We start from the raw sequence: 24,479 nt of genomic DNA, 5'->3' as shown, positions 1-24,479 counted from the left end.
AATTTAAATTTGAAATTTTAAAGTTTTTCCCCCCCCCCCCCCCAAATAATACACTCACAGGGCTTATCTCGCACACACATGCAACATTTGAAGTGGATCAAAACCTTTCATCAAAGTTGTCCTAAAACCAAAAAACCAACTTTGATGAACTTTTTTGATCTACTTCAAATGTTGACTAATATATAATAAATAAAATATGTTGAATATGTATATAAAAATTATATACATGTATATAAATTATGTACATTAAAATGTTTTAAAAAAAATCTAATATATATTGATTATGATTTTTTAAAATTCAATATATATTGAAATAGGATAAGAATAAGAAAAATATTTTTTAAATAAATATAAAATGTATAACCTTAATATATAATAATTAAGCGTAGATCAAATATACAACCTTAATTTAAAAAATAATAATGATAAAAATAAAAGCTTAATTAAAATCCGTTTTGGAAAGATTTGCCATGCATTCATCACCTGTCGATCCCATAAATGTAGGCTACAGCCATCATCTCACAGAAGGCGATGATCAGCAAAGGAATGGATCCGGCGAAGCTGTCGAACAGAGCCAGCCAATATTCACCTGAACCCTGAGCGAAGATAATGGCCAGACCGAACGAGACGAAACACACCAGACCTGAAACACACACACCGACCGAGACCTTCACGTGTGATCATCAATGGAGACGGCTGGATTGTAACGTTTGTGTGGCTGTACCTGTGTAGACCTCCTTCGGCCAGCGCTTCGGTAGGATGTTCAGATCCTGCAGCGGCGCCACGACTCCCTCGACACTGCCGAACATAGTGGACAATCCCAGACAGAAGAGCATGATGAAGAACAGCACTGACCACAGAGGAGAGAAGGGCATCTTAGTGATGGCCTCGGTGAAGACGATGAAGGCCAGACCGGTTCCCTCAACTCCCTGTGAAGATAACAAGAGCCTCTGATATATGAATTTTGTGTGTGTGTGTGTGTGTGTGTGTTATAAAACATAACGCATTTGGGTGTTTTTTGTGCTTGTCTTTTTTCTATGAAGATCTGGCAACACTGACGCTTTACTGCAGGGCTCGTGAGCGCAACTAACTCAGGTTAAGACGTCTTTCACTGTTATTTTCTTGCATCGCACATACAGACACATTTCTGATGCACGTTTAAATACGTCATTAACAACTAGTTTGTTCAGTTCAGTTCTGTACACACTGTGTAGAATTTCTGTAAATGCGGTTGCCACTACCTGTATTTTTCAGGAGATAATGCGGATGTCACTCCTGTATTTTAGTGAATTATGTACAGAACGCGATTATGAACTGACAACTGAATTTAGCTGCAGTGTGTAAGTGGCCTGAGAGAAGTGAAGCACCGAGTAAAAGAAGGAACCACAGACCTGACTGAGAAACGTCTGCATGTCGCAGGTCTTCAGCTGGAGCTCCTGAAAGATGACTGGTGCTGTGCTGTTGAGATGCTGGAGAAAACTGTCGTAGTTGCTCTCCGTGATGTTTCCCTCCGGCAGATCAAACGTGTTCATCAGCGTCAGGATGTTACTGTGAACAAACCACAGCACTGTAAACTTGAGCAGATTATCTTTTTAAAAAATGGGAAAACATTAAAATGACATATTTTATTATATTGATTAAATATTTGTTTATACATTTAGTTTTGACATATTAAATTTTTTTTATCATAATATAAGAAAAGTATATATTATTAAATAATTTGAATAAAAAATGTGTTATATTAATATTCTGAACACAGCATATTTATATATATATATATTTTAAATATATATAATTAAATTAATAAATTAAAATATTAAATTAATATATCAAACATTGTATTCTATTTAATGCTTATTCAATATATATATTTTATTTGTAATAATGAGAAAACTGTCGTAGTTGCTCTCCGTGATGTTTCCCTCCGGCAGATCAAACGTGTTCATCAGCGTCAGGATGTTACTGTGAACAAACCACAGCACTGTAAACTTGAGCAGATTATCTTTTTAAAAAATGGGAAAACATTAAAATGACATATTTTATTATATTGATTAAATATTTGTTTATACATTTAGTTTTGACATATATTAAAAATTTTTTATCATAATATAAGAAAAGTATATATTATTAAATAATTTGAATAAAAAAATAATTATATTAATATTCTGAACACAACATATTTATTAATATTTGAAAATATATTAAATATATATAAATTAATAAATTAAAATTGTATTAAATTAATATATCAAACATTGTATTCTAGTTAATGTTTATTAAATAGTTAGTTCTAATGTTTATATATATATATATATATATATATATAATTTTAAGATGCATTTAAGATATTTAATAAATATTTAATAAATGAAAAATGTATGATCTATTTATAAATTTTATATATTCTGAAACATATAAAAATGAGTCAAAAGAATATATATTAAGATATGTGGCACCTTTATTAAATATATTTCATAGATGTATTATTTTTGAAGTATAAGAAAAAATTATGATAAATATCATATACATAAAGATATTATTGAATATATTAATATATTTGACATTTATTCAATATATACTGCATTATATTAAAATATATGAAAAATGTGTGTGATATATTACTACGTTTATATATAATTAAATATACAGTAATATAATATTAAATATAATTTATATATGATATGTATAATGTGTGTGTGTGTGTGTGTGTATATATATATATACATACATACATACATATAATAGAATAATAAATAACAATAATATATTAATATATTTGAAATATTAAATAAATATTAATATATTTATTCTTTTTTTAAATATGTGAAAATATGTATATTTTATATATAATGGAATGTTTTAAATGTATATTAAATAAAGTTATGAAATATATTGTAATCTATTAGTATGTTTATTATATATATATATAATTGTTTTAATATTTAATATATTTATTTTACAAAAATATATAGGAGAAAACCAACAGCATACGGATTTGAAACAGTGTGAGGGTGAGTAAATAATTACAATTATTATTTTTTGTTGAACTAGAGCTGATTTTGAGTGGCTTGGGTGTTTAATATCAGATCTGTTCCTGACACTGATCAATAGATGACACACACAGCATCTCAGTCTCTCAGACACTCACCCGTCGAGACAGTCGTCAAACCTCTCTGTGGCTCTGAAGCCGATGATGGAGTAGATCACGATGGCTGCGTAAATAGACGTCAGGCCGTTTATTATGGAGATGATGACGGCGTCCTGCTCGCAGTTATTACTGCAGACACACAGTGGAGCAGTTATTACAATCATTATACCGAGCAAAGTCTCAGCAGCTGTTAAAGGCTGGAGTTACTGACTGGACTGAGTTGTAGCTGGAGAAGGAGATGAGTCCTCCAAACGCCAGAGAGAAGGAGTAAAACACCTGCGCTCCTGCGTCCAGCCATGTGCTTGGGTTTAGCAGCTCGTCCAGCTACACAAATACATCATTAGTGTTGGGAAGGTGACTTTGGAAATGTAACGGGTTACAGATTACAAGTTACCCTGTTTAAAATGTAATAAGTAGTGTGACTATTTCAGTTACTTTTGTAACATTTGATTACTTTTCTAAATTTCTAACGAATGTTTTCAACTGGGTTAAGAATGTAGCTCCTCAGAAACAGTTGTGCTTGACACACAAACGTAAACAAAGGTGTATGTTACGCTGTAGAGTAATTTACAACAGCTTCGAACGCGGCTCAGCCAACCAGAATCAAGCACCGGAACTCTCCGCTTTATCATTGATTTTAAAGCACAGCCACCACAATACTTTAGCACCTTTAATACCTTTTACATTGAGATTGTTCTGAGGGCAAATACAGATTTAATATCATAATAAGAAATAGGCTAAATAGCTATGATACTTTAAAATAAAAAAGTAAACTTTTTTTTTTTGCATAGCTATGATAGGAACACTGGCATCTAACAATGCCTTGGGGAAAAAAAACAGTTAATCTTAAAAAATAAAGCATATACATAAACAGATAGAACAGTTGCTGAATACGCATGTTTCCTAAACTCCAGCAGTCAACGCAATTTGCGAAAGAAATCAATCAAATCTGTACGTGTGAGATAATATTCAGATGTAACTCCCTTTGTAATCATTAACATTTTCATAAGTAGCTGTAATTTAATTACACATTTTTTCCTCAGTAACTATAACTGATTACAGTTACAATTATTTTCCGTTACATGTAACTAGTTACTCCCCAGCACTGTACATCGTCATATATCATCACATTATTAGCAGAGCTGGGTAGATTATTTACAAATTGTAGTCTGTTACTGATTCCAAATTACATGACAAAAACTGTCGTTAGTAACGTAATCCATTACATTACACATTTTAGGGTAGATTACTTTTAGATTACTTTTAACATAACTAATTTATCACTATTTAAATAGGATAATGTTGCACGTACCACACTGATATTAAAATGCAAAGAAAATATATTCCATTTGTTGTTATTAACAACATAAAGTGAATTATGCGTTACATTATGTCAAGGTTTTCCAAACGGGTTCGTAAAGGAACTGCAGGGTTTTGCGAGTTTAATGAAAAGCGAATTAATGAAGTCATAAAATGTTAAATTAAAATAAATAATTTAAAAATAACTTCAATCAAAATAAAAACACTTGCTAAAAAATTTAATGTTTTGTTTACCTGCAGGTATTTAAGAAAATAAAATGTATAAAATGAAAAAAAAATTTGGGAGAATCAATAAATTATGAATAATGTATTGCTATTGTGTGAATATGTGCAATCACGTAATCAATAAAAAAGTAACTGTAGTCTGATTATGCGTATTTTAAAATGTAATATAATCTAGCACGAGTTGCGCACTCCTGCTAATAATAAATAGATATAGATATAAATGTAAAAACTCCTGCTATGATCACTGAAATTAATCTCTATCCAACGCAAATCTCGTGGGAGCGGGCGATCAGAAAATATAGCAAATAATAGCATAAGAATGACAGAGTTGCGGTAGGCGGTGTTACACACCCAGACAGCAGACAGTTTCGGCCCAGATCCGGCCCACATCTGGCCCGCATGGATTTCACATGGGCCAGCTGTGGGCCGGATCTGGGCCAACACTATGTTGCTGTCTGGGCAGTGTTTGGTTACACACCGAATACATTACTTGCCCACTGCAGCACCGCCCTCACTGGCGTTTTGATTTTTTTATGGAAATAAAAATAATTTAGTTGAGCTGGAAATCGTACACTACAATTCTAAACTAAAAGCATCTGCCCTGCTCCATACAGCCAGGGTTTTGTTTTTATTTACACAGAACTAGCCCATGCCAGTCAAAAACAGGCCAAAGTAGCGCAATGACAATTTTCCAAATATCAAAACTCATTTCCATACCTAAAATACATAATTTGCAGTCACTGTTATGCACATTGATCATAAACACAGCTCAAAGGCTTCCTGCCAATGGCCCTCCTTCAAAAAACGTAACATGGTAGAAATGTAAAATATTTCAAGACAAGCATGTCAGTCAATGCAATATTTCAAACCTATAACCCACGGGGAGGGGGAAATCTCCTTAAACCCCAAGACAGCAGACAGTTCCGGCCCAGACCCGGCCCACATCTGGCCCGCATGGATTCACATGGGCCAGATGTGGGCCGGATCTGGGCCAACACTATGTTGCTGTCTGGGCAGTGTTTGGTTGCACACCGATTACATTACTTGCCCACTGCAGCACCGCCCTCACTGGCGTTTTGATTTTTTTATGGAAATAAAAATCATTTAGTTGAGCTGGAAATCGTACACTACAATTCTAAACTAAAAGCATCTGCCCTGCTCCATACAGCCAGGGTTGCCAGGTCTGCGTGACAAAACTGGCCCATGCCAGTCAAAAACAGGCCAAAGTAGCGCAATGACAATTTTCCAAATATCAAAACTCATTTCCATACCTAAAATACATAATTTGCAGTCACTGTTATGCACATTGATCATAAACACAGCTCAAAGGCTTCCTGCCAATGGCCCTCCTTCAAAAAACGTAACATGGTAGAAATGTAAAATATTTCAAGACAAGCATGTCAGTCAATGCAATATTTCAAACCTATAACCCACGGGGAGGGGGAAATCTCCTTAAACGGCAACAGTTTAAAAGTAGCCCAATTCCGTGAAAAAATAAATAAAACGCTGACTTGGCAACCTTGCATCCAACACGAGCCGCAGGAGTCAGATTTGACTGATCTCAGGTGGAGAGTAATGAGAGATGACTGACAGATCATGCTGGAGGATTTGCTGCTCGACAGATCCTGAGCTCACTGACAAATATCTCATCTTGTAAGATGTGCTCCTTCACACAGAGTGCGTGTGACCGCCAAATCGAAAGTGAACAGTGAGCGCTCATTCAAAAGCGATTTCAATACCCCCAAAACTGATAGCGCGAAAATGATATACAATATTAGAATGTTTGCGGGAGCGGGTGCAATAAACGCCCCTGATTGGCCATTGTGTTCAACAGAATAAGCTCTTACCAGGCTCAACACTGCCCAAAAAAATGCGTAAAAAGAAACCTGATGCGATGATCTGAATGTAATGCCGCGAAATACCACTTCTTGCCTCTTAACCTGTGGGGCATTTTGCCGCAAGCCCCTGTTAATCTCTGACCCTGCCCTGCAGTCTCATCTGTATTCTGCTGGAAATGTCATTCATGAGCAGTTTAAGCTCTTTAATGTGATGGAAATAGATGTGTTTTGTGAGTTTGCAGTGGGTTTTGGAAAGCATCTCCATGAATCCCAGTGGTGATTTCATGTGTAAATCTATTAGTATTTCATTTTTCGTCTTAAACTTTAGGTTAATGTTGACCAGTGGTAAACTTTGTGAACTATTAACGCGGTTTTAGAAAGGCTGCATCACCTACACAAAAACCTAAACAATGTCTATATAAATATTAGACTTGGTTAATATATAAAGGAATGGTTTAACCAAATATAAAATATATTCTGTCGTTCCAAACCTGTATGAGTATCTCTTTTCTAATGAACACTAAAAAGATATTTTGAAAAATTGTGGGATTTAAACATTTTCAGGACCCATTGACTTCCATATTATGGACAAAAAAAACAAACTGTGGAAGTCAATAGGATCCGAAATTGTTTGGTTTCCAACCTTCTTCAAAATATCTTGTTTTGTGGAGTTTAATTTTGGGTTTGTTTATATATGTGTCTTTAACAGATATAATTCTATTCCTTTTAAGAAAACAGTCAAATAATGAAAGAAAGTGCTTTTTTTGTTCCTTCTTGAGTTTGACGGCTGTCATATAACATCTGTACTTTTCCGTGAAGATGTTTTGATGGCGTTATGAAGAGGAGAGGATGGCAGATTTCCTCTTTCTGAACATGCATGACTTCTTTCTTCTCGACAGAACATCTGAGCTACGTAAAGTGAAGTCAGCTGGATGTGTTTGTGTCAGACTTACATCTGGTGTGAAGAGGAACTTGATTCCGCTGACCGAGCCTTTGAGCGTCAGTCCTCTGATCAGGAAGATGGTCAGAACCAGGTACGGCAGCGTGGAGGTCACGTACACGGCCTGACCAGATAGAAACCAGACCAGATAATATTAAATATTAATATATAAATATATTTGAAGTGGATCAAAAAAGTTCATCAAAGTTGTTCTAAGACAAGAACGCTTTTAGGTTTTAGGACAACTTTGATGAAAGGTTTTGATCCACATCAAATGTTGTGTGTGTATATATATATATATATACATATATATGATATTACATAGTAGTGACAGTAAAGGCATTTAATTTTTATTTACAATATTACTGTTTTTACTGTAGTTTGGATTAAATAAATGCCACTTTGGTAAGCATATAACTTCGTATGACTTACTTCGAAAACATTCAAATATATATATATTAGTGCTGTCAAACGATTAATCGCATACAAAATAAACATTTTTGTTTGCATAATATATGTGTGTATTCAGTCTATATTTATTATGTAGATACAAAGATGAAAGAGATCCGCACTCCTCCAAATGCAGCTAAAAAAAGCTTATACCATTTATTGATCAGAGGTCACAGAAATATGTAGAAAGAAGTGCAAAAGTGCAAGTGCAGAACGTTTCCGGGTATTAACCCTTCCTCATGTGCTACCGAGCAACACCTGCGCTCATTAAAACATGTCTTACCGTAATACCCCTAGTATCACGAAGATCTTTTAAACAAATACACATACATCTCAAATCTATAACAAAATACAGTTAATACATTCATAAGTCATCCCAAATTCATATACAACTATATCAACAAAATATACATATACACCAAATAATAATCTCATGACTCCAACAATAATTCTTAACACCCGTTTTTATATATACAATCAATACACATCATACCCAAGTACTCTTCGAGTCCCCCATATATATCATTAAATTATTTTAAAAAACAATTCAAAGACTCAAAGATCAATTCAAAGAGACTTAAAATCGCCTGTGGCTCGCCATTTTGTTGAGATGTCTCATTCAGTCTTAGACTTAAATTTTATAGCTATTGAAAAGCTGACGCAGACTCGTAGAGGAGGGGATTTAGAACGTAGACTTATGCAAAAGGAATGTAGGTGGATTTTAAAAGTCGACACCCTCTGGGTATGAATTAAGATTTGTCTTTGAATAGTTTTTTAAAAATAATTTAATGATATATATCGGGGACTCGAAGAGGACTTGGGTATATTTTGTTGATATAGTTTTATATGAATTTAGGATGACTTCTCGCCATTTTGTTGAGATGTCTCATTCAGTCTTAGACTTAAATTTTATAGCTATTGAAAAGCTGACGCAGACTCGTAGAGGAGGGGATTTAGAACGTAGACTTATGCAAAAGGAATGTAGGTGGATTTTTGATCTTAAAAGTCGACACCCTCTGGGTATGAATTAAGATTTGTCTTTGAATAGTTTTTAAAAAATAATTTAATGATATATATCGAGGACTCGAAGAGTACTTGGGTATATTTTGTTGATATAGTTGTATATGAATTTGGGATGACTTATGAATGTATTAACTGTATTTTGTTATAGATTTGAGATGTATGTGTATTTGTTTAAAAGATCTTCGTGATACTAGGGGTATTACGGTAAGACATGTTTTAATGAGCGCAGGTGTTGCTCGGTAGCACATGAGGAAGGGTTAATACCCGGAAACGTTCTGCACTTGCACTTTTGCACTTCTTTCTACATATTTTTGTGACCTCTGAGCAATAAATGGTATAAGCTTTTTTAGCTGCATTTGGAGGTATATATATATACAATGTGTTTATATTATGTAATAATTATACATAAACTGAAAAGTATTCTCATGTATTTATTTGAAATTAATTTACCAAATTTCATACATTAATAAAAAAAATATTATTAAATGCAAATATCAAAATTATATTAGACAGCTAGAAAGATTGAGAAATGCAGATAAGAAAAACTAACTAAAACGTACTGTTGTTTAGGAACTATTGTATAGTAAGAATTTGGTAAATGTGCTTCAGTGTCATGAAAACAATGTCACAATGCAACAAATCTGAATGATTTTAAGAACAGACTTCACTTTCGTCATGCAAACTGTAATTTCATATTTTCTTTTGATTTTGGGATGAAATGAGAGCTTGAAATTTCCTTTCCTGGTCTTACAGTTGCATCCTATAGTTTACCAGAAAAGTGTCTGTTATCAATGATGCCATTACAGCCATTAATCACTGTGATATCTTTACAGCGGCCCGTATCTCACTGCCCTTTGTGCTCTTCATATAATAGTGTAAAAAATAAGAAGCGATTGTATCGGTTTCCTCCGATTATCGGTTTTATGAGTTTTATCTTGTCTTGGCCAAAACTAGCAGGCTGTTTTTAACCATAACGTCAGTCTGTACGCTAGCTAATGCTTAACCAGAACAGCCACACCCAGATATCTGGCCTTGGGTTAACCTTGGGTTATCTTGTTCCGTGTGATGCACTTCTCATACGTTACTGAGGGTTAGTAATTAATTTGGGGTAGGCAGGTTTCGAGATTTCACACTGGGTTAATGTTCTTGTATATTTACGAGGTTATTAACGCAGCTGCACGTGGTCATGCTGTTACGTCACTCCTCTAACAAATAACTGTCTTTTATGACAGATTTGATGTCACTGATTGACAGCTGAGAGTCTGCACCTGTTTTGGAGCAGTAAAAAAAAGAAGAAGTGAGGAACGTCAAATTAACCCTAATTGGATTCAATATAGTTCCCTTAACATTAATACTTCTCACACATTACAAAAAGTAAACATGAGAAGATACTATTTTAAAAGTAATTAACAAGATAGAATATAGATAGAATTTTAATAATAGAATTTTAAACATTTCTTTTTCACAAAATTTTTATTTTTATTTCAAAGTAACATTTTTGATTTTGAATTTTTTTAAATGTATTTTTTATGTTTTGTTTTATTTAATTTTATTTTTGTGCTTTCCTGAAGCTTAAACAGTAGACCATTGCACTAGCAATGGCAAGATCAAGTTCATTTTCCAGTGAAATTAACATGCATGAACTGATAAAACCACATTTCTTTGAAAAGAAGCGTCGGCCAAATGTAGAAATAAAGAGGGTAGTAGGTTAGTAGTAGTATAATTGTTTTAAGATATTTTGGGTGTTTGCAACTGCCATTAAATTTGTGGGTCAAATTGACTCGTAATTGAAACAAACATAATTTAAATTTTGTACGCGCTTCACCACAACATCTCAGAATTTTGAACTTTTGCAGGCATTTGAAGAAAAACAACTTTGGGAGATGTACCTTCCCGGTGGTCTCGATGCCCCTCAGACAGCAAACCCACAGCAGAGTCCAGGCACAGAACAGACACAAAACAATCCACCACTGCAGACCTCCAGAGTCCTCGATCACAGGCGTAGTGTTCAGCGTCTTTCTGTACCAGAAATAATCCACCGGAGAACTGCGCTCACATTCAGACACAAACCCTGTTTACAGACACACACGACCAACAGCGTAAGTACACCTGAATTTGTACATTCATCGTCTTTATGCACTCCAGTTATTTAATCAGGACACAAGTAGCTTTATTGGCATCATAAAAGGCTTTACATTGACAAAGCATTGATAACATTTAAATTACAGACATTTGCACACAACAAAATATAAAATAAATAACAGTAAGAAAAAGGAAAAGGTAAAAACACAATAATTTGTTTTATTAAGTGCTGTCAAGCGATTAATCGCATCTAAAATAAGTTTTTGTTTACATAATATATGTGTGTGTACTGTGTATATTTATTATGTATATGTACATACACACACATGCATGTATATATATATATATATGAGAAAAATATGTAATATTTGTATATTAAAGGTATTTATATATAACACACATATATATATATATATATATATATGAGAAAAATATGTAATATTTGTATATTAAAGGTATTTATATATAATATACATTATATAAATATATACATTATGTAAATACATGTAAGTATTTTCGAAATATGTACTGTATGAGTGTGTATTTATATATACATAATAAATATACACAGTACACACATATATTATGTAAACAAAAACTTATTTTAGATGCGATTAATCGCGATTAATCGTTTGACAGTACTAGTTTTATTACATAAGCATGTTTACAAGATTATGCAGCTTGCATAGACCTAACAAAAAGATAGTCTTAGTCAGTAGTTTTGTCTTGTTTTCCATTACAAATAAAAACAAAACCAACAAAAAAACTTAAATCAAGATACATTTATTTGAAAAGTAAATGATTATTAAGTATTAAAGTATTAAGTAAGTCTTGTTTTCTAAAAAAATGTATCAAAATCTAGATCAAGATATTTTTTCTTGTTTTCGTAGACTTAAGATATTAAGATATACGTCTTATTTTTAAAAAAAAGTAATTGTGGTTCTAATGTAAAAGTGACTTGATTTAAGATTGTTTAGATATTTGGAAAACAAGATAAAAATACTGGATAAGAAAGGCTTTTTTGCCATTTTTTACTTTTAATTTAAATATTTTTGTTTGTTTTGTGTGTAGTCAGGTTACTAAAGAGCCACATGAAGTAACGTCACGATGAATTGACATGAATCCTGGTGGTCTAGATTGTTTAGATATTTGGAAAACAAGATAAAAATACTGGATAAGAAAGGCTTTTTTTTTGCCATTTTTTACTTTTAATTTAAATATTTTTGTTTGTTTTGTGTGTAGTCAGGTTACTAAAGAGCCACATGAAGTAACGTCACGATGAATTGACATGAATCCTGGTGGTCCGTACCTGTCCGGTTTTCATTGATGGGACACTGACTCCAGGGTAAAGGGTCCTGAAACGAGTTGAAGAAGTACCACAAGACCCAGGCGATGATGGTGTTATAGTACATCCCCACCATGAAGGACACCAGCATGGAGGCGATGCCTGTGAGTGACAAGCACTTTCAGTCATATCATTCATCATAATCACCAGAGAGACTGAAGCTCATACATACAGAGTTTTAATACTGTAGGTCTGGAATGTATTACTGTTTTACTGGGATCAGGTTTCAAGTAAAAACCATTGTTTTTTTTTCATGCAATGGTCAGTTTTGAGATTTTTGTCTAGTTTGCTTCAATAACATGTCTTCTTCAGACTAGTGGAAAGAAAACATCCAATATACACATTTAAGTGTTTATTTTAATGCACTTTATCTATTCACGTATGTAAACTTCTATTACTTACAGATCTTCAAAAGTTTCTTCACTTCAGCAGCACTTACATACACCAAACTTAGCAGGTTTATACCTGTCTATATTATGAAGATTTTTACTGAGAGGTTTGTTCAAATTTAATTCACACCGATTTATAAATGTTATTCCTAAAAACTTTTGATACTTTAGTCTTTGCAACTTCAGGGATCTTATCTATGCACAATCAGCTTGTAACACTCCAAAGAGAAAGGAAAACTTGAAATCGCATCATATGACCCCTTTAAAAATGTAATTTCTAAGAAGTTTTTCTGATAAAATAAAGAAATCCAAAAGCCCCTCTGGAAAAACTCTAATATGTCAAAAACAACAAAAAAGAATTATACAGATTTAGTTCTGGTAATGTATGCAAAGTAGTACATATTTATTTAGATAATGCCTGAGTTTTGAACATAGTATTTCAGAAATCTTTTATTACAAAATAAATGTACTATGATTAATCAACTTGGGCAAGTATGGTGAGATCTTTTAGTTAACATTTTTTACCCTATTCACCTTTAGTGTTTTGCCTTAATACCCACCTACGCCAACTAAATACGGGTTGATGGACCTCCAGACGCCGACACTGCCCTTCCTCAGTCTCTGACCAATGGCAAACTCCAGATGCAGCAGCGGGACTCCCTCCAGAACCAGGAGGATCAGGAACGGGATCATAAACGCTCCTGAAAATGGGTGAGATCATTTATTTTCAGCAACACAAACTCTTGTTTATTAAATTTTACAGCACACGATTATAATTAAAACAGCATTCTAAATAGTTAACAGAACTTTTAAAACATTGATGTCTCGAATGTTTCTCTTAAAGATCCTCTTGAGGAATAAAAATAGTAACAAATGAGTCAATAGTTGTCCTACAGTATGAATATAGATAGCAAAAATACTGTAACTGTGCAGCAGCATCTGTTTGCGTCTGTAGATTTCAATTACAATACATCTTTAAAAGTAATTTCCTCAAAATGACTTTATTTTCTCCTGCACTTCAGCAGCACTTACATACACCAAAACTTACAGTTTTATTCCCATCTATATTCTGAAGGTTTTTACTGTGGGGTTTGTTTATATTTCATTCACTGGTTTTATTATTGCACTTTATCTATTTGCGTCTATAGATTTCAATTTGAATAAATATCTTTAAAGGCCGATTTTTCAAAATAAGTTTTTTCTCCACTTCAGCAGCATTTACATACACCAAACTTTACAGTTTTATTCCTATCTATATTCTGAAGGCTTTTACTGTGGGGTTTGTTTATATATCATTCACTGGTTTCATTATTGTACTTAATCTATTTGCGTTTGTGGATTTCAATTACAATAAATTACTTTAAAGAGTTTGTTTCTGCACTTCAGCAGCAGTTACATACACCAAAACTTACAGTTTTATTCCCATCTATATTCTGAAGGTTTTTACTGTGGGGTTTGTTTATATTTCATTCACTGGTTTTATTATTGCACTTTATCTATTTGAATCTGTAGATTTCTATTACAATACATTTCCTTAAAGAGTTTGTTTCTCCACTTCAGCAGCACTTACATACACCACCCTCAGCAGTTTTATTTCTATCTATATTTTGAAGGTTTTTACTGAGGGGTTTGTTTATATATCATTCACATTGATTTATATAACATTTTATTTTAAATCATTTTACAACCGTTTTAAAACATTTTAAACCATTAAATTGCGACATCAAATAGAACCTAATTTAATTTTCTGTCCATGGTGCTATATTACATTCATTATTTTGTAGATAATAATATACTGTACATTTAAGTGCTCTTAATCATTCAGAAATGTTTCCCGCAGTATTTTGCAGTGTCATAATGTAACAGCTGTTTTGGAAACAAAGTGATGTCAGCAAATATCAGCTTCTTTATCTGAGTGTTTTACTCTCTGCATGTGGCCCCTTATCAGCCCAAAGCTTCGAAAGTCCACATGATGATAGCCTGAGGTGAAGGTGAAGATGATAGGTGAGAGGGCGCTTTAGGAAAACGAGAGGTATACACCTGATGCACATTTACTCCAATGAAGAAACGGCTTCAATTCACGCAGGATCATTATGAAACTGTTCTTGTGGAATATTCGAATGCTCAGATGTTGCTCTTTCATAGCTCTTTGTTACTTTGTTTCATTGATGTGTCAGATGATTCTCCTAACAAATCCTCAGGAGAAATGAAAGTAGATATAAAATTAATGTGGAGCACCTCTCATTTGATGAGAAATGTTTGATATCTTGTTAAAATCTGACTTTTAATCGCAGACTTTAGTTTCTATGCAAATCTGAGTACGGTTTGAGACATTGTTGAGATATCTTCTGAAACTCCAGTCCTTATATTATGTTCCTCATCGATATGTGAGTTGTCGCAAATACTCGTTAACCTATGATGTTTTTCGGTAATGTTTTTAATGTTAATGTTTTATTGTTTTTGTTACTTTTTCTCATTTAGGGTCATGGAAATGCTTTAAAAATGTAGACACTGGAATATGAATTACGTTTATGCATTATGCAACTGAACCCACGATTTGGGCTCTTCTTGAGCTTCAGCAAAGCACTTGAAAAAAGCGCTTTTCTACACTTAAAAAAAGAACAATTTTTTTTAAATATTAAAAAGTACCTAACATGCTGTTCATAATATTATTAATTATTGAAAAAAATATTTGTTATATGCACTGTAAAAAAAACATATTTTTCAAAGTTGGAGTGTGTTCAAGAAAATACTACAATATTTACAATTTCACAATTACAGTTACTTGCTGTGTCTTTTTAATTATTTGTCAAATTTACTAGTAATTTCTAAGTGAAAATTAAATTCATGTTCTCATATTTGAGAATTTTTTATGTTGAAGTTTTACTCCTTTTAAGTTATATTTATACTGCAGTGTGATTTTCTTTCTTTCTTTTTTTTTATTGTATTGAATCCAGTTAGGTTCAGTTTGACCCACACCATAAAAATACATTTTCTGAATGGAAACTTCCATCCCATTTTAATAGCATAGTAAATCTCGGCTTCATTCACAGTGGTCTGTTGCTCTGCTGATGTTGAATTAATGTTTAACTATAATCGTTTTAAGTGGCTGCTTTCAGCCCGTTTGTGGTTTTATGAGGGAGTTTATAGTGGTCTTTCTGTGGTTGTATCACATGCGTATGAAAATAACACAGAATTACAATCACTTTTGTCTTCAATCTTAAAACACAGTGGCATTAATTGGTTGTACAATTTGATTATTTTCAGAAACAGTTTTGGACAAATCACTTTTAATAAATTTCCAGAATGTACATTCTCCAAAAAAATAAAATAAAAATCCTACAAAATATTGTAATGCACTGCTTTTAAATGAGCGAAATCATAAAACACTTTATTGACACTCATACATTTCTGAATGTCATTATATTATATATACATCAAATCAAGTGTCATTTATAGTAAATAAAGATGCACAGACACACTTTATATTAGTGATAAACAGACGTTTGCACTGATAAGAGATACCATGTGGGTTTGTTAGTGAATGATGTTGATAAATTTAAGATTGATGTATTTGAATTGCATAAAAAATAATCAACTTAATGTAATGCATTTTTGTCAGTCATACATAAATGAAACAGGTCAGATTTCTGTAATATGTGTCCCTGGAGCACAAAAGCAGTGTTAAGTTGCTGGGGTATATTTGTAGCAATAGCCAAAAATACATTGTATGGGTCAAAATTATAGATTTCTATTTTAAGCCAAAAATCATTAGGAAATTAAGTAAAGATCATGTTCCATGAAGATATTTTGTAAATTTCCTACAGTAAATATATCAAAACTTAATGTTTGATTAGTAATATGCATTGCTAAGAACTTCATTTGGACAACTTTAAAGGAGATTTTCTCAATTTCTCAATCTATTTAGATTTTTTTGCACCCTCAGATTCCAGATTTTCAAATAGTTGTATCTCAGCCAAATATTGTTCTATCCTAACAAACCATACATCAATGGAAAGATTATTTATTCAGCTTTCAGATGATGTATAAATCTCAATAATAAAAAAAAAGTACCCTTATGACTGGTTTTGTGGTCCAGAGTCACATATTACTAATAAACAGAATGTGTTTTAAATATACAATAAACAGGTTTATATATATTTATCATCAATAAATTCCACTTTGTTTCAATCTCATATATTTGAGCTAATTGAATATTGCCAACTTTAACCATATTGAGCAAAATACATTTTTTGAAATGAACAAATGTATGCAGATTCTAAGCAGTTCGAATAAATGCATACTGCATTGGCATGCATTTTGCGTGCAGAAATCTTGCATTTCTTTTATGTATGACTGACAAATATGCATCAAATTTATTTCTATTTCAAATAAATGCTGCTCTTTTGAACTTTCAGTTCATCTGTGAATCCTGAAAAATAAAACGCATCACCGTTTCCACAAAAATATTGGGCAGCACAACAGTTTTCAACATTGATAATAATCAGAAATGTTTCTTGAGCAGCAAATCAGCATATTAGAATGATTTCTGAAGATCATGTGACACTGAAGACTGGAATAATGATGCTGAAAATTCAGCTTTGATCACAGAAATAAATTACATTTTAACAGATATTCACATAGAAAACAGGTGTTTGACATCATAATATTTCACTGTTTGTACTGGGTTTTTGACCAAATAAATGCAACTTTGAAGTTTCGTATATCAGCAACACTTTACAATCAGGGGCGGACTTATTTAGGCAAAGGTAGGCGACCGCCTTGGGCCCCCAAAAGCCAAGGGCCCCCTAAAATGCTTTTTATATAGGAGATGCGCATTAAGTGCTGACACGCGAACAGTTGCTGATAACATGTTTATTACCACGACAACCGTCCGAGTCAGTGGCGTCTGCAGGTCTACGGCTGTACGCACTGTGCGTACCATTAGCGCTCAGACTGACCTCAGATTTGCCCCGCAAACATTTCAGCAGTTATTATAGGCCTGTGTGTCCCGTATGTCCAGTGAACCAGCCATTCCATTAATTATTAATTTTTCAGTCTTTTGCATGCCAAAGTAAATTTCTGCATAGCAATATTACACCAAATAGAAGCAGAAAATCGTGCTATACGCACTTTCATGAGATCGGGTTAGCCTACAACAATTCATTTGTTGGCTATTTTACAAATGGGAATACAACGAATTCATGACAATGTTTTACATTCAAGCTACCCGTAAAATGTATAGTGAAAAGAACTTGGTGAGTAAGTGGTGATGATTTGAGAAGGCTAAATTGATCAAACATATAGGCTATGATCAATTCACTGTCTGCCGCTGGCTGGTTACTTAAAAAAAGAAAAAACTAAGAAAAACTTACATTTAACAAAGAAAAAATGCTCCAAACATTTTTCTAAATTTATTTTATAAAAAAACGAAACTAAATATAATCACTTTTTCATTATATACAAAACTGAACTATTTTAATAGCTGAAACAGTAGTATAAGCCTCCTCTTTATTTCTTTTTTTGGGAAAAGTGGAAAAAATACGGGCTAAGGCCTATATTTGAGGCCCGTGCAGGGCTCTAATCCACTTCATCCAGCGCTGTTTTGTTCTCATCTGTGAGCATGCTCTTGATATATATGTTTTACCATTTTGTTGAGTTTAAAATGTGTGACACATTCGTTCTGCTCTCACTGATCATTTGGATCATTAGGTGTGCAAATGTAGGCTATAATTGCCTTTTCATTATTTTTTCAGTTTTATTTAAATATGTAGTGAAAATAACTAAAAATAAATGTATTTTGAAGTTTAGAATTAGACAGCCTTTGCCCACAGCTTACGCTGGTAACTCATCAGTGGACTTTCCTCGTCAATACAGGCTATATTTTTTCACACTTTTCTCATTCTATATTTCTAACGTTCCAAAAGCGCCTCCTACTGGCAGAGAATGAATGTTCATTTTCAATAATCCAGTCTGTAGTTTTTGTTCAGATCAATGCAAAAGTTCACCCATAACCCCGTTTTAAATTAATTTAATAATTTATACTTGTAACTCACCCCTGGTTTAAATGCTCAATTGTGAGGTTTATCGTTTTATAATGTATTTTGTTTTTGTGAAAACCTGTATCTCAACTGGTAATCAGTTGCTATTTCGTGCTCTACAACATGAAAGAAAGCCATTATAATGTGTACATGAACAATGTAGAATCATTGGACACAACTATGGGGCACCATTGTGCAGCAGCAAGCATCACAACAAAAAAGAAACCTCAAGGTTGATCTAGGAAAATGTGTGCAAATGTATAGGGCCCCATTCCTATATTTTGCCTGGGGCCCCCGATTCACTAAATCTGCTCGTTTACAATAACGCTCACTTTGTTAATATTTATGCATTAGGTATCATTACATAACAGTTTTTACAGCATTCATTAATCCAGATTCAATTTAAACCAGATTAAATATTTAAAACACTGATTCCCTTTCAGTCGACGGATTGGGATCTCGCTTCAAGAGACCAATCTACTTCGAGTGTAAACTAAATGAGCTAATGGACATTGGCATGCGATGATTGCATCCAGCTGCCGCTAATCACAGCGTGAGCATAAAAAGGCAGCCGGTGCAACGCATACCAGCTTTTCACTTCGGAGCCAAGCGATAACATCGTTCTGCGCTTGCCAATATCTTCGTTTGTGACGACAAGTACAACGCGCTCTAGGGAGCTTTTTGTGTTGGCGGACGGCACTTCAGCGGTGGTCGAGTGGGTTGCGCACTTCAGGCTGCACTACCCCCTGTCGTGCTGCAAGCGGCAATTTCCCCTATGCGTCTCAGCACGTAAAAGAGCATTTGCCTGAAAGAGCTTATTTCTCTAAAAGAGCTTGCATTTGCGTCTTTGTAACGACGATGGACCATCTATTTAAAGATGCCGTTTCACCCGTGCGTTTCTGGATGCGGTGGTTACCTGGTGCCGGGTGATGGTCACGATCGCTACCTCACGTGTCTGGGCATTAAACACGCTGAGGTGGCGTTCGTGGATAAGTCATGTTCCCATTGTGGGAAGATGACCATCTCGGAGCTGCGGGCCAGGTTCTGTTACCTCCAAGACGGCGGAGCTCTGTTGTCTCTGCCGCGATCTAGTGTTTGTCCTGGCGGCAGCCAGATGAGGACTACTTCGGGCAGTAGCATGGGCGGTCTGAGGGTTACAGTGGTGGCAAACCCCTCAGGGAACCAACCCTCGGGGGACCATCGCTCCTCTAGCGCTTCGCAACCAGTTGAGCCACCAAAGGAACACGCTGGGCCCTCTTCAAAGAGCATACCAGCAGTATCCTTCAGTGCTCCTCCCGACGACCGGATGTCGATCACTGCATCGGAGGAAGAGCTCTCTGAAGAGGAAGATTCGTCTGCACTGCCGCCCTCCGGCATGGTGGCAAGGCCTAAATCGGATCCGGGAATGTCGGCTATGCTTTCCCGGGCCGCTGAGAGGGTAGGGCTCGAGTGGCAACCTCCACCTCGTCCCGAGCCCTCGAGGTTGGACGATTGGTTTCTCGGGGTGGCTCGCACTGGTTCTCAGCGCCCCGCCCCGGTGCCTTTCTTCCCTGAGATGCAGTAGGAGCTCACCAGGTCATGGACGGGGGTGCAGCTAGGGTGTATATGGAGCGGTCGGTAGTGACGCAGTTGTGTCCTAAGACCGCCTCCTCCTGGCGGGGAAACCCTTTGCTCCCCTCCCGGGCCTGTATGCATTCGTCTGGTCTGACTGGCTGTGCTTATACGGCTTGTGGAGAAGCTGCCTCCGCCTTTCATGCTATGGCGTTACTGCAGGTTCATCAGGCCAAGGCACTGAGGGACCTGCACGAGGGTGGTCACGATCCGGAAGTTCTGAAAGAGCTCTGAACCGCTACTGACCTCGCACTCCGAGCGACGAAGGTCACCGTGAGTTTTCTGGGTCATGCGATGTCCACGCTTGTGGTACAGGAGCGCCTTCTCTGGTTGTTTCTGGCCGACATGAGGGATGCCGACAAAGTTTGGTTCCTCAATGCCCCGGTATCCCAGACTGGCCTCTTCAGTGATGTGGTCGAGAACTTTGCCCAGCAGTTCTCGGCTGCATAAAAGCAGACTGAGGCGATTCATCACATCCTGCTCCAGCGGGCAGCTGCTGCCTCCACCCGTCCGCCGGCCACAGCACCCCAGCCTGCTCATTGCCCACTGCGTCTGCCCCTGCTCACACGCCACATCCGCAGCAGCCTCGAGCAAGCCCCGCCCTTCCAGGCCCCCGTCAAACCTGGAGGTGAGCGGAAGAGCAAGAGGCCCCAGGACGGGCGACCCAGAGAGGGAGGAAGCTGCTCTTTGGGGGATGGTGACTGCACCTCTCCCTCCCCCGGAGGAGGGCCGGGTGGAGAATCTGGCTTCCAAAAAGCTCAACGAGAGAGCGGTTTTCTCTGTCTCTGGGTCCCAAGAGGGCACAGAGAGTCGTGGACAGACCAACACCGGACCACGCTCATCCTCCTCTCTCGCCAGCAGGCAGCAGCGGGCAGTTCGAGAGTGTAATCAAAGGCCCTACTCACGCCCCCTCTGCCAAACTGTGGAACCAGGTAAGCGTTGCAATGCACACTCAGATCCCTCATCGGTCTGCCCACGAGCCGCCCAAGTTGGGTCCCTGCGTTCCACCTCGCTGCCCCACTGCGGGTATGGCGGAGGTTTCGCTGGTCCCGCTTGCATGGTATCTTGGTGCCTGGCTAGCACTACCCAGCCCGTCTCGCTGGCTTCGGCGGACCATCAGCCTTGGCTGTACGATTCCGTTCGCCCCGCGTCCCCCCAAGTTCAGTGGCATCTGCTTCACAGCAGTGAAGGCACGCAAGACAGATGCTCAAAGGATGCAATAGAGCCGGTCCCTCCAGCCGATATGAAGACGGGGTTTTACAGGCCCTACTTCATTGTATCCAAGAAAGGCGGTGGGTTACGACAAATCTTGGACCTGTGTGTCTTGAACCGGGCCCTTCATCGGTTACCGTTCAAGATGTTGACATAGAAACACATCTTCAGGTGCATCCGTCCCCGAGATTGGTTTGCAGCAATCGACCTGAAGGATGCGTACTTTCATGTGTCGATCCTTCTGCGCCACAGACCATTTCTACGGTTTGCGTTCGAAGGGCGTGCATATCATCCTGCCCTTCGGGCTGTCCCTGTCTCCCCGTGTCTTCACGAGAGTTGCAGAGGGGGCTCTTGTTCCCCTCAGAGAGCAGGGTGTTTGCATCCTCAACTATCTCGACGATTGGCTTATACTAGCACAGTCTCGGGGTCAGTTGTGCGAGCACAGGGACCTGGTGCTCAAGCATCTCAACCAGTTGGGTCTTCGGGTCAACTGGGAAAAGAGCAAACTCTCCCCAATGCAGAGAATCTCTTTTGGATTCAGTCAAACAGGCAGCACGCCTCACACAGGAATGCGGTCGGTCGGTGCTGAACTGCTCGAATTCATTCAAGGGCAGGACAGCGATCCCACTGAAACAATTTCAGAGGCTCCTGGGGCATATGGCAGCTGCAACGGCAGTTACACTGCTGGGGCTGCTTCATATGAGACCGCTGGCACACATCTGGCTGCGGGGCCTACGCAAGTATGCGTTTCCCCCAGAGAGCCTTCTCGCACAGATGCTGTGCAAGGTCAGGGAGGACGAGGAGCAGGTCCTGCTTGTGGCGTCGTATTGGCCCACTCGGACCTGGTTCCCCAAACTAATGCTCCTCGTGGCAGCCCCTCCCTGGCAGATTCCTCTGAGGAAGGATCTACTGACTCTGAGACAGGGCACCCTGTGGCACCCGCGTCCAGACCTCTGGAAACTTCATGTCTGGTCCCTGGATGGGACACGGAGGTTCTAGGTGGCCTACCCCAGCAGGTAGTTGACACCATCACTTTGGAGAGAGCACGGTCTACGAGACACGCTTACGCCTTGAAGTGGAGCCTGTTCGTCGAGTGGTGTTCTTCTCCCCGGAGATGCCTGATCAGGGTCGTACTTTCCTTTTTGCAACAAGGGTTGGGCGAAGGCTGTCTCCCTCCACCCTTAAAGTCTATGTCACTGCGATTGCTGTTAACCTTGACCCTGTGGAAGGGAAGTCGGTAGGGAAGCATGACCTGGTCATCAGGTTCCTTAGGGGGGCGAGAAGGTTGAATCCTCCCCGGCCTCCCTCTATACCCTCTTGGGACTTGTCTTTAGTGCTCAAAGAACTACAGCAGGGCACATTTGAGCCTTTGCAGTCAGTTGAGCTGAAGTTTCTATCAATGAAAACTCCTTCTTGCACTGGCCTCCATCAAGAGGGTAGGGGACATGCATGCATTTTCGGTCGACGATTTGTGCCTAGAGTTTGGGCCGGCTGACTCCTAGGTAATCCTGAGGCCCCGGCCCGGCTATGTGCCCAAGGTTCCCACTACTCCCTTCAGGGATCAGGTGGTGAGCCTACAAGCGCTGCCCCCGGAGGAGGCAGACCCAGCCCTAGCTTTGCTTTGTCTCGTCTGAGCCTTGAGATGGTACGTAGATCGGACACAAAGCTTTAGGACCTCAGACCAGCTCTTTGTCTGTTACGGAGGCCGGCAGAAGGGGAAGGCTGTCTCTAAGCAGAGGATGGCCCACTGGATTGTGGATGCCATCACCCTGGCTTATCAGGCACAGGGTGTGCCCTGCCCGCTCAGGGTGCGAGCTCACTCTACTAGAAGTGTTGCATCCTCCTGGGCGCTGGCTCGTGGCACCTCGCTGACAGATATTTGTAGAGCTGCGGGCTACAACATGTTCGCTAGATTCTATAGCCTTCGTGTGGAGCCGGTATTCTCCTGTGTTCTCACTTCAAACGGGTAGAAGCACTGAGAGGCCCTGGTCTAGTGTTGGCTTGCTAAAACCGCTCCAGAGAGTTCGTACTGTAGACCCTGTCGAGCTCTTCCATCCCCTCAGCAACCAGACGTGGCGGAACATCTGGCGCCAGGCCCTCACTCGATGAATCCGTGAGAACCGGTAGAGGGCTGGGTTCCATATGTAGAGACCTAAGTGGATCCCATATGTGTAAAGTCCACGGGATAGCCTCAGAGCCCGTGTTTCCCCCTGGCAGACTTCTGCCGTTTCCAAGAGGGCTACAATCACCTCTAATCTTCCATATGCACCTAAACGGTTGTTCATATGTGTAAATGCTTCCGAAACCTCCTGCGGGAAGGATGGGGCTTCCGTCTCGGTTATGTATGTAACCCTCGTTCCCTGAAGGAGGGAATGGAGACGTCACGTCCCGTCGCCACGGATGCTGTGGCCGGGTTACCGGCTCGGCTCCTCAGCGAAAACATGGCATGCGTTGCACTGGCTGCCTTTTAATGCTCATGCTGTGATCAGCGGCAGCTGGACGCAATCATCGCATGCCAATGTCCATTGGCTCATTTAGTTTACACTCGAAGTAGATTGGTCTCTCAAAGCGAGATCCCAATTCGTCGGTCATGACGTGACATCTCCGTTCCCTCCTTCAGGGAACGAGGGTTACATACGTCACCGATACGTTTTACTGTATTTTTAGTCAAATAGATGATTTCAAAAATATATAAAAATCTTACTGACCCCAAACGTTAAATATTAAATAACATAACATAAATATTGCTAATATTTTTTATATATCATAGTATGTGTTTTGGGCTAATTAATTAATTAATTTTTTAACAGTCATAAGCATACATGTGTACTTATAGAGGACTGAATATATATATA

At 37.8% G+C, this 24,479-nt stretch overlaps 1 protein-coding gene across 1 annotated transcript in view; it reads right to left on the bottom strand.

Moving 5' to 3' along the window:
- The window catches only part of LOC107573763 (sodium-dependent neutral amino acid transporter B(0)AT1-like), a 28,415-nt gene extending 6,944 nt beyond the window's left edge, over positions 1–21,471 (bottom strand). Inside the window, exons 1-11 of the mRNA XM_016260205.1 lie at positions 21,365–21,471; positions 20,685–20,854; positions 13,321–13,461; positions 12,336–12,473; positions 10,834–11,015; positions 7,485–7,595; positions 3,360–3,472; positions 3,149–3,277; positions 1,392–1,548; positions 725–929; positions 484–643 (exon numbers count right to left, since the gene is read on the bottom strand). Of these exons, the coding sequence (XP_016115691.1) occupies positions 484–643; positions 725–929; positions 1,392–1,548; positions 3,149–3,277; positions 3,360–3,472; positions 7,485–7,595; positions 10,834–11,015; positions 12,336–12,473; positions 13,321–13,461; positions 20,685–20,854; positions 21,365–21,471 (1,613 nt within the window). The remainder of the gene's footprint in view (positions 1–483; positions 644–724; positions 930–1,391; positions 1,549–3,148; positions 3,278–3,359; positions 3,473–7,484; positions 7,596–10,833; positions 11,016–12,335; positions 12,474–13,320; positions 13,462–20,684; positions 20,855–21,364) is intronic.
- Positions 21,472–24,479: the final 3,008 nt, after the last annotated feature.

The sequence above is a fragment of the Sinocyclocheilus grahami genome, unplaced genomic scaffold (genome assembly GCF_001515645.1).
Source record: "Sinocyclocheilus grahami isolate Dianchi unplaced genomic scaffold, SAMN03320097.WGS_v1.1 scaffold2028.1, whole genome shotgun sequence".
Lineage (NCBI taxonomy): Eukaryota > Metazoa > Chordata > Actinopteri > Cypriniformes > Cyprinidae > Sinocyclocheilus > Sinocyclocheilus grahami.
This window is presented reverse-complemented; position numbering and strand designations above follow the sequence as displayed.